This window comes from Elaeis guineensis, chromosome 9 (assembly GCF_000442705.2).
Source record: "Elaeis guineensis isolate ETL-2024a chromosome 9, EG11, whole genome shotgun sequence".
Classification (NCBI taxonomy): Eukaryota; Viridiplantae; Streptophyta; class Magnoliopsida; order Arecales; family Arecaceae; genus Elaeis; species Elaeis guineensis.
In genome coordinates, this window is record NC_026001.2 from 4373782 (window position 1) to 4388553 (window position 14772).

The 14772-nt window shown below is 38.5% G+C and overlaps 1 protein-coding gene across 1 annotated transcript; it reads left to right on the forward strand.

The window, feature by feature from the left end:
- The first annotated feature begins 9763 nt into the window (after window positions 1–9763).
- LOC140851648 (G-type lectin S-receptor-like serine/threonine-protein kinase LECRK1) lies at window positions 9764–10444 on the forward strand. The gene has a single exon (XM_073243613.1). It carries the CDS (start codon window positions 9764–9766, stop codon window positions 10442–10444), a length of 681 nt encoding a protein of 226 aa, XP_073099714.1.
- The last annotated feature ends 4328 nt before the right edge of the window (window positions 10445–14772 follow it).

Consider the following 14772-nt stretch of genomic DNA (forward strand, 5'->3'; position numbering starts at 1 on the left):
ATGACTCCCGCATCAATCCCTGGCATGCCCGTCGAAACTCAAGTGAAAATATCCGCATTCTTTTGTAGAAAATTGATGAGCTATGTCCATACCTCTTCTCTTAGGTTAGAGCCGATCTTCACCACATGCTCCTCATTCCCATCGTTCAAAGGAATTGAGACAAGATCTTCAATTGGCTCACCCCATTCTTCAGCAAGGTTGTCGCGGGTGTCCAATCCATCAACCGAACAGGGGTCAAACTGATCATTTCTTTGAAGGGCTATGTTGTAGCAGTGTCTTGCCAGAGCTTGATCTTCTCTGACCTCTCCGACTCCTTGGCTAGTAAGAAATTTCAGCTTTAAGTGGTAGGTCGATACCACAGCTCGGAAGGCATTGAGGCCAAGTCAGCCGAGTATTGCATTGTAGGCAGATGGCGCCCTTACTATCAAAAAATTCACTTGTGCTCTTGATTGCTTTGGATACCGGCCTGCAACCATGGTTAAAGTTATTACCCCTTCCACTGGCACAGCATCGCCAGTGAACCCTACCAACGGGGAGTTTATCGGCCCTAATCGACCATCCAGAATTGATATTTTCAAGAATGCATCGTAAAATAGAATATCGGCCGAGCTTCCACTATCAACAAGAATGCGGCGTACATCATAGTCAGCAATATTTAAAGAAACTACAACTGCATCATTATGGGAGAATTGAATCTCCTAGGCATCTTTTTCAGTAAAGGTTATAGACTCTTCAGTCCTCTGCCATTTGGGCGATAAGGTTGATCCACTGACTGCTCTCCGTCGGGGTCCTCCAGAGATGGTGTTGACGATCCCGGTTGGAGGTTGATCTTCAGGCTATTCCTCTCTCCTTGGCGGCTCCGATTGTGGCAAGGCCCTCGGCCGATCTTCCCTACCCTCAGGCCAGCATCGGATAAATCTATCAAGCCGACCTCGTCTGATGAGCTCCTCGATCTCATCTCGGAGCTGAATGCACTCCTCCGTGTCGTGGTCGTGGTCATGATGATAGAGGCAAAATTTGTTAGGGTTGCACTTTCCGAGGTGTGTGCGCATCCTTTCCGACCTTGGCAGCTACTCCCTGACCTCCATCAGCACTTGAGCTTTTGGAGCATTGAGGGGGGTGTAGCTGTGGAATCTTCCTGGAAGAGAGCTCCGTCAAACCCTGCGGTCCGGGCTCCTCTGCTTACGAGCCTGGAGAGGAATGCGGACATGTTTGTGTTCGGAGGAAGTTTGAGAACATGGTCGAGCTTCACTCGGTCCTTTTTCAACTGCGAGCTTGCTGGAGTCATCCGCCTGTCGCTCCTTCGCAGCCTCCTCGTCCTTCAGCTTGAAGGCTTCCTCTGCTCGGGCATATCCTTCGGCCCGAGCCAGCAGATCAGCGAAGTTTCTAGGATACTTCTTTTCCAGGGAGAACAAAAGATCGTTCTTTTAAAGACCGCTCTTTAGGACGGCCATTGCTATCGATTGATCCAAGTTTCAGACCTCCAATGCGGCAGCGTTAAATGGATTGACGTAAGTTCGGATGGATTCTCCCTCCTTTTGCTTGATGTTGATGACGGACTCCGAACCTTTTCGGGGACGTCGGCTACTGACGAAATGAGCAATGAACTGGTGGCTCATCTGATTAAAGAAGAAGATAGTACCTGACTTCAGTGTCGAGTATCAATTTCTTGCTGCTCCCTTCAAGGTGGATGGAAAAGCTCGGCACAGGATGGCATCTGGCATGCCATGGAGCAGTATCATTGTCCGAAAGGCCTCCAGGTGGTCAACCGAATCCGAGGTCCCGTCGTAGCTTTCGAATTGGGGGAGCTTGAAGTTTGACGGGATTGATTCCTGCATAATCATTTGAGAGAAAGGAGGGTCAGTACAAATGTCCTCACCGTAAACAGTGAGAGCATGACGGAGCTCTTCGATCCGCCGGTTCATCTCTTGGAATCTTTGATCCAGGAGGTCCTCTCGACTGCGAGTCTCGAAGGTCTTCTAGTGGAATGGAGGTAGAGACCCTCCGGGGGTGGAATTGTGATCGGATGGAGGGCTCTCCGCCTTTCGCTTCCCCTTTTCGAGGAAGACAGGGCGACTGGCCTAAGTGGCCCACTCGAGCATCAGATTCTGGAACTCCGACGATGCTCTTTCCAGCCGCACTGATGCCTGCGACTGTTGCGGCTGCTGCTGCATGGCCTGTACTGCTTCAGTGAGGCCCCTGACCTGCTGAATCAGCAAGTCGAACTACTCCATGCCGACTGTCGTTGCTGGAGGAGGAGGAGCCTGAAAAATTGGAGATGAGGCCAGAGCTTGCGGATCTCGCTGAGATCTGACCGCGGAGGCCGTGGATCGCCTGGTGGATGCCTTTCGAGGAGGCATCAGGTGGAGATTTGGCAGGAGAAGAAGGAGAAAATGTCGAAGAAGATGATCGAAGACAGTCCCGTTGAGTACTCCTTTAAGAACAAGGATACTGTGAAGACAGGCCCTTCCTCTAGCGCCAATTCTGTTGGTACAAAATTTTGCTGACGTCGGAGAAGCTGGAGTCGAGGGGATCGCATCCGCCGTCGGGACCTGCAAGGGAAGTCTAAACCAGAGTTAAGGGTGCTCCGACAAGACCCTCCGACGCTCAAGTCAGTACTCTGCCTCAATATAAATGGAGCACTCAAATAAGATTTTAGCAGAGTTTCGGGATAGAGTTTAGAGTTTAGAGAAGAACGTATCTGGGGGTCCCTTTTTATAGACGAAGAGCGTAACTGATTGACAGCGACATCTGTAACTGCCTGGTAGTGGACCGTTCGAGGCCACGTGGAGTTTGTTACGGAGAGTAGCAGCATCAGGGGGCATTCAGGGCCACATGAAATCTGTTATGGAGAGTGGAGTGGTGTCCGTTATCGTGACTTGCCAGAGAGTGGTGGGGCCACATGAAATCTGTTACAGAGAGTGGAGTGGGATAGTGGCCATTGTCGTGACTTGCCAGAGAGTTCGGGCCTGACGGCTGAAGCTCTACTGGGACGTCTGATGGAGCAGAATGACTCTCTGTCTCTGCAATCTAAGAGAAGTTTGGATGTTTTTGAAGTTGCTGACGAGTCCACTGTTGTCGGGTGCCTTGGGCGCTGAGGCTGCAGACGGAAGTCATCTGCTGTAGAAGCTCAGACGAAAACTTTCTATTGGAGAAGTCCGATAAGAGTTTGATTGCTAGAGGAGTCCATCCAAAATTTGCCTGATGTAGAAGCTCGTCTGAGAACCGTCCGTCGGAGAGGCCTGGTTCCATGAGGAATCCGGTAGTGGGTCGACCGACAATGGAGTTCGGATGGCGTTGTGGAGGTTCATCCGCTGGAGGAGTCTTGAGGACACTGTGGAAGGTCAAACATTGGAGGAGTCTGGGATTCAATTCTATTGTAGAAGTTCGAACGGAGTCCAGCTCTTGTAGGAGTTCGGACGAAGTCCGCTTATTGTAGAAGCTCGGACGAAGATCGATTGCCGTGGAAGCTCAGATGGAGACTTCTTATTGTGAAAGTCCCGCTGCTGGAGAAGTCGGTTATTAATGAAGTTCGAAAAAAGTTCAGAGTAGAGATCCGACTGGTGGAGCCTGTCCGTCGTAAAAGTTTATCTGGGATCCATCCACTGTAGAAGTTCGGATGGAGTCCAGCTCTTGTAGGAGCCCGGATGAAATTCGGAAGGCGGTCGACCGCCGTAGAAACTTGGAATGAGTCTGGTTACTGTAGAAAATCAGCTGATAGCGAAGCTCAGAAAGTATTTGGAACAGCCCGATAGATGAATGGAGGAGCTCATTATCGGAGAAGTCTGGATGGTATTATGGAAGCTCGGACGATCGAGAGAGTTCAGAAAGATGCCACATAAGGTCGGAAGTCGGAAGAGCCCTGGAAGGGTCGGCCTTTTACGAACTTCGACTGGGGGTATTTTATACCCAACAAAAATAAATGAAAAAGTGAAGAAGTATTATGATTTTGTCAAAAAATTAACAAGGGGTAATTTTATAAATATAGAAATATATCCTTCATATATTTCATTCATCCTTTATTGCATCCTTTCAATTTCAGAGGATACATATTTGTGGCCTGGATAGATGGCACTTTTTCTTTTAATCCATTTTTTATATTTTTTTTTGAACCAAATGATGATGGAGGTCATTCATCCTTTAAATTCAAGGGTTTTGGCATATGTTGATTGACCATGTGTGATAGCCTAATCCAATTGAACCAGCCTATCACCTTAATTGGCCCAAAACCCATTAGGAAAAAAAAATCTAAGAAGAATATTTTGAATGGGAGAGTCTATTGGGAGTCTTCTTCCTCATTCAGTCTAAAAAGAGAGGGCTCTCAGGGTTGCCAAAATCCTAAAAAATCTCCTATAAATTCTTTCTTTTCCTTCCAAAGGACTCCACAATAAGCATCAGCCCTCCTCTCTTCTTCTATTTTCTTTCTTCCCTGTTTTTGTCAATCCTTCAAGACCTGTGCCCATCAAAAGTCAAAGCCGAGAGCCCAGTAGAGCCAAAGTAAGGTCCCGATCCCACCTCCTATCTGTCTCTTTTGCTTCCTCCCATGACCTTAAGTATCATTGATGACCCCTAATTTTGTCGAAAAATCCATCAAAAATCAAACCCTCGTTTAGCCCCTGTTGTGGCCAAGCCTTCATGCTCTTTTCCGACCACCGTCATCACTATCTCTTGGTGCCACAACCCAACTCATGTCGCCCAACCCCCCACCATCCTTTTCAAAGGTCAAGGCCGCTGGTGATTGACTAATGACTAGAGCAACCATGAAAGGGGCAGATCCCCTATATTTTCTAAATTTTTTTTTAAAATTTTTCACTATTCGGCCCTCATCACCAACCGTCCACCACTGCCCACTATCCGCTATGCCATATCACCAATTGCCAAAGCTCCCAGCATACTGTCGAACCATGACCAAAGCCAACAAAAAAAATCGATGAAAGCCACTTCCCCTGATTCTCAAGAAAGAAGAAAGAAAGAAAGAAAAGTAGAAGAAGATCAAAAAAGAAAGAAAAAGAGATAGCTCTCTCCCTTGTGTCTCTTTTGACTCTCTCTTTCTTTATCTCTCTAAGAGCACCCTCTGAAGTTCTGTCTTCTATCACGTTAGATCCGATCAAGATTTCTTTCTTTAGGAGAGACAAGGACTCTCTTATTTTCTCTCTTCATCCATTTTTTCTCTCTATGAAGACTTATAGACCCCATATCGAGTCATGCCTTCCTCTCCTAGAGACTTGCATTGACCTCAATAAGAAGACCCCAAACTACCTTGGTGCCCAAGCAACCTATTAGACCGACCACCTAGTCAATGGTTCTCTTCCTTATGATTTAATTTTTGTTAAATTTATCAAACAAGAAATTAATTATTTTATAATATTTCAAATAGGATAAGCAATTTTCCTAATAAAGTCTAAAGATCCAAAATGAATGAGGTAAGTGGATCTTACATTCTTTATATATTTTTAAGTTATCATATTTTCTATATATATAAGTTGTCATTGATAAAATTATATTTTTTTATAAAATAAAAAGATCAACATATATAAAATAAAAAATATATATTTTATTATAATAAGTGATTTCATGAATATATTTTATAAAAATAGTATATTTATGAAGTATGAATTTTATTATTTTCTATATATATATATATAAAGAAAAAGATATAAAGATTTCAAAAGACTCTTAGATAGCTATAAATGAATTTATATAGGAAGGTTAACATCCGAAACTAGCATTCATACGAACACATGCCCTACTAATGGATATAATATTGGCATATGAAATAAAAATTTTATTGATTAAAAATACTAACCCTATCATAGTTATAAAGTGACTGTAGTATAAATATCTAAGAGCAATAATTTGAACTATGACATAAACATATGGCAAGATTGTCTTATAAATCATGTTTATGAAATATTCATGAGTTATGTGTACATAATTATCTTTATAAATTATTTTATTAGATATTTTATGAAATACTTTATTTTATAATATATGTTATTCTCTAATATTGTATTATCATAAAAAAATTTGTAATTGATCCCATAAAGAAGTATAAATTTTACTTAGTTGATATATCTCATACCAATTTATTTTTTTTAATAAAAGAATAAGGTTAAGAATGACAGATGATCTAGGTTTGGGGTTTTGTACTAACAAAATTGAAAATTGGATAATTGAATCTTTTATTTATTGGATGATTATGGACTTATAGTTAGCTATTTATAAATTTTGAGATATAGTCTTGATATTTAATATTGATTTAGATGCTTTGAACGAATCTTAATTTATTTACTTGATGAATGATGGGATTGAATCTTTTATTATATTTTATTTATGATGAATTTTAGTTGATTATGATTGATAGGCTTCGTATTATCGAAAGTGGCACCTTCGGTAGCATGACCGTATTATATCCCAAGTTTAGAGTGGGACATTTTATAGTATCAGAGCAATCATAGATAAAACTTAATCTTAAGTTTATGATTCATAGAGTTAGGCATAGAATGAGTATAGAAAAATTAGTTTATATCAAAATTGTGTAGCAGAAACATGATGAAGACTAAGTACCCTTTACTTGTTTGAGAATGAAGGTGTAATAAATTTGAGGATGAAACTCTTTTAAGGGGAGTAGAATATGACAGTCTGGTCCAATTGAACTAGCCTATAATCTAAATTGGCCCAAAATCCATCAGAAAAGAAAAAAATATCTGGAGAAGAAGACTCCTATTGAGAGTCTTCTTCCTCATTGAGTTCAGCAAGAAAAGGACTCCAATAGGGCTGCCAAAACCATCAGAAATGCCCCATAAATTTTTCCTCGACCGCAAGAGAAGGACTTATGTTGACCCCAATAACATGACCTCCAACTGCCTCGATGCCCGAGCAACCTATTGGACACATCATCTGATCAATGGTCCTCTTTTCTATGATTTAATTTGTTATCAAATAAAAAATTAATTATATTTATAATATTTTAAATAAGATTAATCAATTCTTCTAACAAAATCTAAAGATCAAGAACAAACGAGGTAAGCAATTTTTTATATTTCTTATTTATATTTAAGTTATCATATTTTTTATGCGTATGATCTGCTATTGATAAAATCATATTTTTTATAAAATAAAAAGATCAATATATATATAATAAAAAATATTTTTTATTATGATAAGTAATTTTATAAATATATTTTATGAAAATAACCTATTTATGAAGTATTAATTTTATTATTTTTTTTTATATATATATTAAAAAAGATATAAAAATTTTAAAAGATTTTTAGATAGCTGCGAATCTATAGAAAGATCGACATCCAAAGTTAGCATCCATATGAATACAGGCCCTGCTAATTGATATACAGTTCGTAAATAAAATAAAAACTTTATTGATTAAGAACACTAACCCCATTATGGATATAAAATGATGGTAGCATAAATATCTAAGAGTAATATTTTGAATCATAATATAAATATATGACAAGAATTATTTATGAATTATATTTATAAAATATTCATGATTTATGCATGTAAGATTATCTTTATGACTTATTTTATTAGATACTATATGAAAATTTTATTTTTATAATATTTGCTATTTTTTTGAATATTGTATTATCATAGAAAAATTTATGCTTGATCCAATAAAAAAATATATAGATTTTATTTACTGAGCTGGTATAACTCGCACCTCTTTATTCTTTTTTGTCTTTTGTAAAAGAATAAAGTTAAGAACGACAAATGATCTAGGTTTGGGGGTTGCACTCACAAGCTTAAAAATTTGGTAACTGAATCTTAGTTTATTAGATGATTATAGACTTATAATTAACTATTTTATAAATTTTGAGATATTGGTTTGGTATTAGATATTAGATTTGGATGCTTTGAATCAATCTTGATTCATTTACTTGACGAATACCAAAATTAAATTTATTATTATATTTTATTTATAAAAAATTTTAGCTGATTATGATTGATAGGCTTCATGTTATTGAGGGTGGCACCTCTTGATAGCATGATCATATTTTTATCACAGATGTGGGGTATGACATAATAGAAAAGTGACCAATTACAGAGGAGCTTATATTTGGTTGAGCATTCATATTTCTAGAAAAATTATATAAAATATCTATTATATCTTTAATATAAGAAAAAATCTTATCCTATTCTATATGTTATAATTATTTGCAAATAAAAAAGTATGATGCTTAGGAGTACTTTTAGCCATAGATCATGGTGGAGGCAGATTTGAGACATTATAATAGAGAGAATATTCATTTCAATCATAAAACTTTTAATGGTTTAAAAAGATATTGTTAGAAAAAAGCCTCCAATTCTGACCATATGGGAAAGCCAAAAATCCATATTCTACATAGATTTTTCTTTCTCATTAAACATGAAAATTCTATTCTTGGGAGAATATCTTTTTCTGATCTCTCTCTTTTCAAAATTCCAATCAAATAAGAAGGATTTTTTTTTCATTTCTCATTGACCACTCATTCCCCCCTCCACTTCATGTGTACCAGATGAGTTTTAAATGGTGAAAGGGTTCTTGTTCAAAGAGAACAGGGTGCGAAAAATCAACACAATGATCTAGTGATCATCTTATTATTTACTGATCATGTTATTGGAAAAAATTGAACAAAAGCATCGCAAACTTTATTTTCTTCTTTGTGCAATTAAATGAGATATTGCAAAGCAATAATATTCTCTATAATCTAATCTGATAATTTAATAAGCAAAGAAAACTAAACAACCAACAAAAAAGACATCATAATTTTAATGTGAATGTTCTACCATTTAAAATAATGGGTTTATTACAAATATTCTCTATAACAATTAGAGTTTACACAAATATAGCATCAAGAATAGATTTTGAATTTTATAATAAAAAAATATTTGTCGCCAATAAAGTGAATTTCAAGAATAAATAGAGGATAGATTTCATCAAATGTATAGATATTTGAAATAATTAATAGATTAAAAAAATTTTCAAAAATCGAAACTCTGTAATTTGTAGCTCTCGATATCAAAAACAACATATTGAATTTTCATCGAAATCGAGCTACAATCAATTATCCAATCATCTAACAAAATAGTACTAAAATTTTTCTTTTTTTTTCTTTTCCATTGCCACTATCTCTATTTTTACGCTGCACAACTCCTCTCTTGCCCTTTGCCACACCGGATACATGACCTAAACCCATGTTTCCCTTTTTATAAATAAATAATTAGAATTGCTCTTTTTTTTATTTATATTGGCTTTTTAGTTGACTATTTATATAAAATTACTAATTATTTAAATTAAGTTATAAATTATTTAGTTATTTATATAATAAATATATAGATAATTTATTAAATTATTTATGTAATAAATATATATAGATAATTTATTAAAATAATTAAAATTAAATATTTATATAATATTTTTTATAATTATTAATTATAATGATTATAAATTTATATTTGCATTGTTTACTTAGTATAAATAAGTATTATAAATTGATAATAATAATATATACTATCAGAGGATAGTTTAGTAAAAATATTATAAAAATATTTTCATATTTTTTATTATTTCTTAAATATCAAAATAAAGGAAGAAATCATTCCATCCAACCAAACGAGGGATTAATTCAACAGTCTTCCTTTGCCTTCAAACAATCATTGGTGCGCACAAGAGCATCCCCAGCTCAGTGAATCCCCACTCTCCCTTCTTCACACCCCAATGATTTCAAAGTTGGCCTCCGTGATCTTCATCTTCGCATATGCAATGGCGCTCGGAGTAGGCCAGCAAGGACCTGCAATAAGTTTGGATGATTGGATCGCCACCAACACCAGTCCCTGGCTGTCCCAGTCCCGCATGTTCGCCTTTGGATTTTTCGCAGCGGCAGCAGGCAGCGGCTTTGCCGTTGGAGCATGGCTTGTCTCAGATAAGACCGTCATATGGACGGCAAACCGCAACGACGAGCCAATTGCCGAGGGTGCTCGATTAAAGCTCACTAGAGGGGGCCTCATGCTTCTTCCCCTACGAAGTGCAGATATACCCATTTCCTACCTCTCTGGTGACTCCACGGAAGCCCGGTATGCATCCATGAACGACACCGGCAGTTTTGTCATATATAATATCAACCATGAGGTTATATGGCAGACCTTTGATCACCCGACCGAGACAATCATGGCGGGTCAGACGCTGCAGTCTGATCAGGAGCTCGTTTCCAGCTTCTCAGAAGCAAACCACTCGACCGGCAGATTCCGTCTCAAGATGCAGATTGACGGGAACCTCGTGATGTACCCTGTGGATACATATGGACATCGGAGGGGATGCCTACTGGGCCGCAATACCTACGGAGGGGGATTCACAGAACTCGTTCTCGACAATAGTGGCGAAATGAAACTGACCTCCGACTACAGCTCCATGGTCCTGCTGGGTCCATATGGGAAGCAGCGGTAAACAATCTTCTTCACAAGGCTTGATCCAGATGGGATCTTCAGATTGTATTCTCACAACGGAAGCATGACAAAGCCGTTAAGACAAATCCCGAAGGTGAATGACACGTGCCAGATCAAGGGCACCTGCGGCTTGAACAGCTACTGCAATTCGACTGGTGATCAAGTGGGGTGCTTGTGTCTGCCCGGATTTGATTATGTAGATGCCAACAGAAAATTCAAAGGCTGCCAAAGGAACTTCACCGACAAGGGCTGCCAGATCGGCAGAGGCAACATTACATACACCATGTCTGTAATGGAGAATATAACGTGGCAGGATGATTGGTATACCCCTCCATGGGAGGTGAAGGGTAAGGATAAGTGCAGGGATGCATGCCTGGAGGACTATGATTGCCGTGCTGCTCTATTAATATCAGCCACCTGCCATAAGCAAAGGTTTCCTTTCAAATATGGGAAAATAAGCAGGGATGAGCCGATCACGGCGTTCCTAAAAGTCGGCTCCGGCTGCGGCAGCGGCAGCCCTCCTGTAGCTCCAGATACTAAATGACGAAAGAGCCGACCATCAAATATCTTATTTTGTATGCCTGCATACCCTGTTGAAAAGAGCAAATATTAAATATATTAAATAAATCGAAAGATTATTTTGTAAACTTAATTGAAGTGGCAAAATTCAAGAATCACATGAAAAATCCAAGAGTCACATGAGAAGTCTAAATGATAAATTTATTAAGAGAGTCAAAAGATTATTTCTTATACCTATAAATAGGTGGTTGTTGTAGAATGTATGGAGTGGTGAAGTGGTATCAAAGAATAAAAAAAAAAAAGAGGGTTTGTGAGAAAAAGTTGTACTGCTCCATTATTTTATATAGTTTCTCATACTATTGTTGTATATTCCACCACCATTACATATTCTATCAAAGTGGTATCAGAGCTCGGAAGTTGGAAATATGTCCAACAGCATGCAATTTCCCATTCCACGACTCACCACCACCAGTTATGAGAATTGAAATATCCAGATGAAGACATTGCTAGGCTCCCAAGATATTTGGGAGGTTGTTGAAAAGAGATATGAAGAACCCCAAGATGACCGTGCACAAACGATGGCACAAAGAACGACGCTTGTCGATCAAAGAAAAAAGGACAAGAAGGCTCTCTATTTCATCTATCAAGAGCTAGATGAAGTCAGATTCGAAAAGGTTGCTTGTGCCACCAACTCGAAGCAAGCTTGGAGATCCTCGAGAACGCTCATAAGGGCGTTGAGAAAGTAAAGAAGGTGTACCTCCAAATGTTGAGAGGCGAGTTCGAGACTTTGAAGATGAAAGAAGGAGAATCCATCTCGGATTACTTCACAAAGATTCTTTCTAATGTAAATCAAATAAAAAGAAATGGTGAGAATGTAGAGGACAAGCGTGTGGTGGAGAAGATCCTAAGATCCTTGGATCAGAAATTTGACTATGTTGTAGTTGCAATTGAAGAGTCTAAAGATGTTGACACTATGACAGTTGATGAACTCATGGGTTCTCTACAAGTCCATGAGCAGAGGATCTTGATGCGGAAAGAAGAACCCTTGGAGCAAGCCTTGAAGTGCAAGCTCACCATCAATGAGAAGAAAGATGGCCCAACTAGCGAAAGCAGTCAAATAAATCGCGATCATAGTTATACCCGTGGATACGGTCATGGATGAGGCCGTGGACGAGGACGAAGTTCTTTTGGATATGGCAGAAGAAGAGGAGGCACAGGAGTCTTACCTAATAAAGAAAGCACACAAGGTCCCTCTGACGGAAAAAGGCAATGAGGTTTCTCAAGAGGAAGACGAAGGTATGATAAAAGTAAAATTAAATGTTATACTTGTGGTAAATATGGTCATTACTCCTCAGAATGTTACCATAATGAGAATAACCAAGTGCATGAGAAGGTCAACTATACAAAAAAGGAGGAAGGAGAAGATGGTATCTTGCTACTAGCAGAGAAGGGAGAAGAAGCTTCCAATAAAAATATTTGGTACTTGGATACCGATGCAAGCAATCATATGTGCGGGTACAAACACATGTTCAAAGAGTTAAATGAGACAGTGGAAGGCAATGTTTCTTTCGGTGATATCTCAAAAGTTCAAGTGAAGGGGATAGGTAAAATCCTAATTCAACTCAAAGATGGTTCTCAATAGTTCATTTCTAATGTTTACTATGTGCCTAATATAAAAACAAATATCTTAAGTCTTGATCAATTATTAGAAAAAAAAAATTGATGTTGTTATGGAAGATAGATATCTTTACTTAAGAAAATATGATCAGCTGATTGCAAAAGCACCTATGACCAAGAACCGAATGTTTATATTGAACATCAAGTATGTTATGACAAAGTGCTTGAGTGCATGCATGAAGGATGACACATGGCTATGGCACTTGAGGTTCGAACATGTGAACTTTGGTTCCTTGAAACTCTTATCTTCGAAGGCAATGATGAAGGGATTATCTCTCATTAAGGATACCCCTGAAGGAATATGTGAAGGATGTATTATTGAAAAATACTCAAGAGCTAGCTTCCCAAAGGAGTCATTTCATCAAGCCCGAAGGCCTTTGCAACTCATCCATATGGATATTTGTGGTCCCATCACACCGGTCTCATTTGGAGGTCGTCATTATTTTCTAATATTTATTGATGATTTTAGCAGGAAAACTTGGGTGTACCTCTTGAAGGAGAAACGTGAGGCCCTGGAGACATTCAAAAAGTTCAAAGCTCTTGTGGAGAACCAAACCGGATGCAAAATCAAAGCTTTGAGATCAAATCGAGGAGGAGAGTTCACAAGTATGGTACAGTCAAAGTCCTCCAAATATCAAATCGAGGAGGAGAGATCAAATATCTTGAGATCAAATCAAGATATTTGGAGGACTTTGACTGTACCATACTCACCCCAGCAGAATGGCATAGCAGAAAGGAAGAATCGGACCATTCTTGACATGGTGAGAAGCATGCTGAAGACGAAAAAAATGCCAAAAGAGTTTTGAACGGAAGCTGTGAATTGTGCGGTATACATTCTCAACCGCTGCCCAACAAAGAATCTTGAAGGAAGGACCCCTCAAGAAGCATGGAATGGATATAGGCCAGATGTATGTCATCTGAGAGTGTTTGGTTGCATTGCCTATGCACACATCTCAGATCAAAGGAGAAGCAAGCTTGATGACAAGAGTTATTCTAAATCTTTATAGGATATGATCAGAGATCCAAGGCATACAAACTTTATGATCCAAAGGCGAAGAAGATCCTCATAAGCCGTGATGTGAAGTTCAATGAAGAAGAAATCTAGAATTGGAGCACCAACATGATAGAGGTGCAAAAAGAAGAAGAATAAGTGAAGGCTCAAGTTGAAGATCCCACACCACCTTCATCACCTAGCATGAGATCTCCATCTTCAAATGAAGAATCCAGAAAGATAATAAGCATTCAAGATCTCTATGAGGTGACGAGTCCCCTTAATCTCATTTGTTTATATGCTAATGAGGATGTAATCTCTTTTGAAGAAGCAGTGAAGAATGAAAACTGGAGGATGGTCATGAATGAAGAGATGAAGGCAATCCAGAAGAATAACACATAGAAGCTTATTACTCTTCCAGAAGGTCATGAACCCATCGGAGTGAAATGGGTATATAAGGTAAAGAAGAATGCAGAAGGAAAGGTGGAGAAATATAAAGCTCGATTAGTAGCTAAAGACTACAAGCAGCAAGCCGGAATTGACTACGAGGAGGTATTTGCTCTTGTAGCATGCATGGAGACAATTCGCCTGATGATTTCTTTGGCTGCACAGAATAATTGAAACATCTATCAGTTAGATGTGAAGTCGGTATTTCTAAATGGCTTTCTAGAAGAAGTATATGTTGAACAACCCAAAGGGTACGTGAAGAAGGGACATGAAGAGAAGGTTTTAAAGCTAAGGAAGACACTTTATGGTTTAAAACAATTTCCAAGAGTATGGAACTCAAGAATCGATGGCTATTTCAAAGCAAATGGCTTCAAGCAATGTCCCCATGAGCATGCTATGCATGTAAAGGAGAAAAATTCTAATATTCTACTTATGTGTTTGTACGTGGAAGATCTTATTTTTACAGGTAATAGTCCACAAATGTTTGAGGAGTTCAAACATGCCATAATGAAGGAGTTTGAGATGACAGACATGGGTTAATGATATATTTTCTGGGTTTGAAGGTCAAACAATATCAAAAAAAAAATTCTTATCCCAAGAAGGTTATGCCAAAGAAATCTTGAAGAAATTCAAATGAAAATTGTAACCCTATAAGCACCCCCATTGATTGTGGAGCAAAGCTGTCAAAAGAAGAT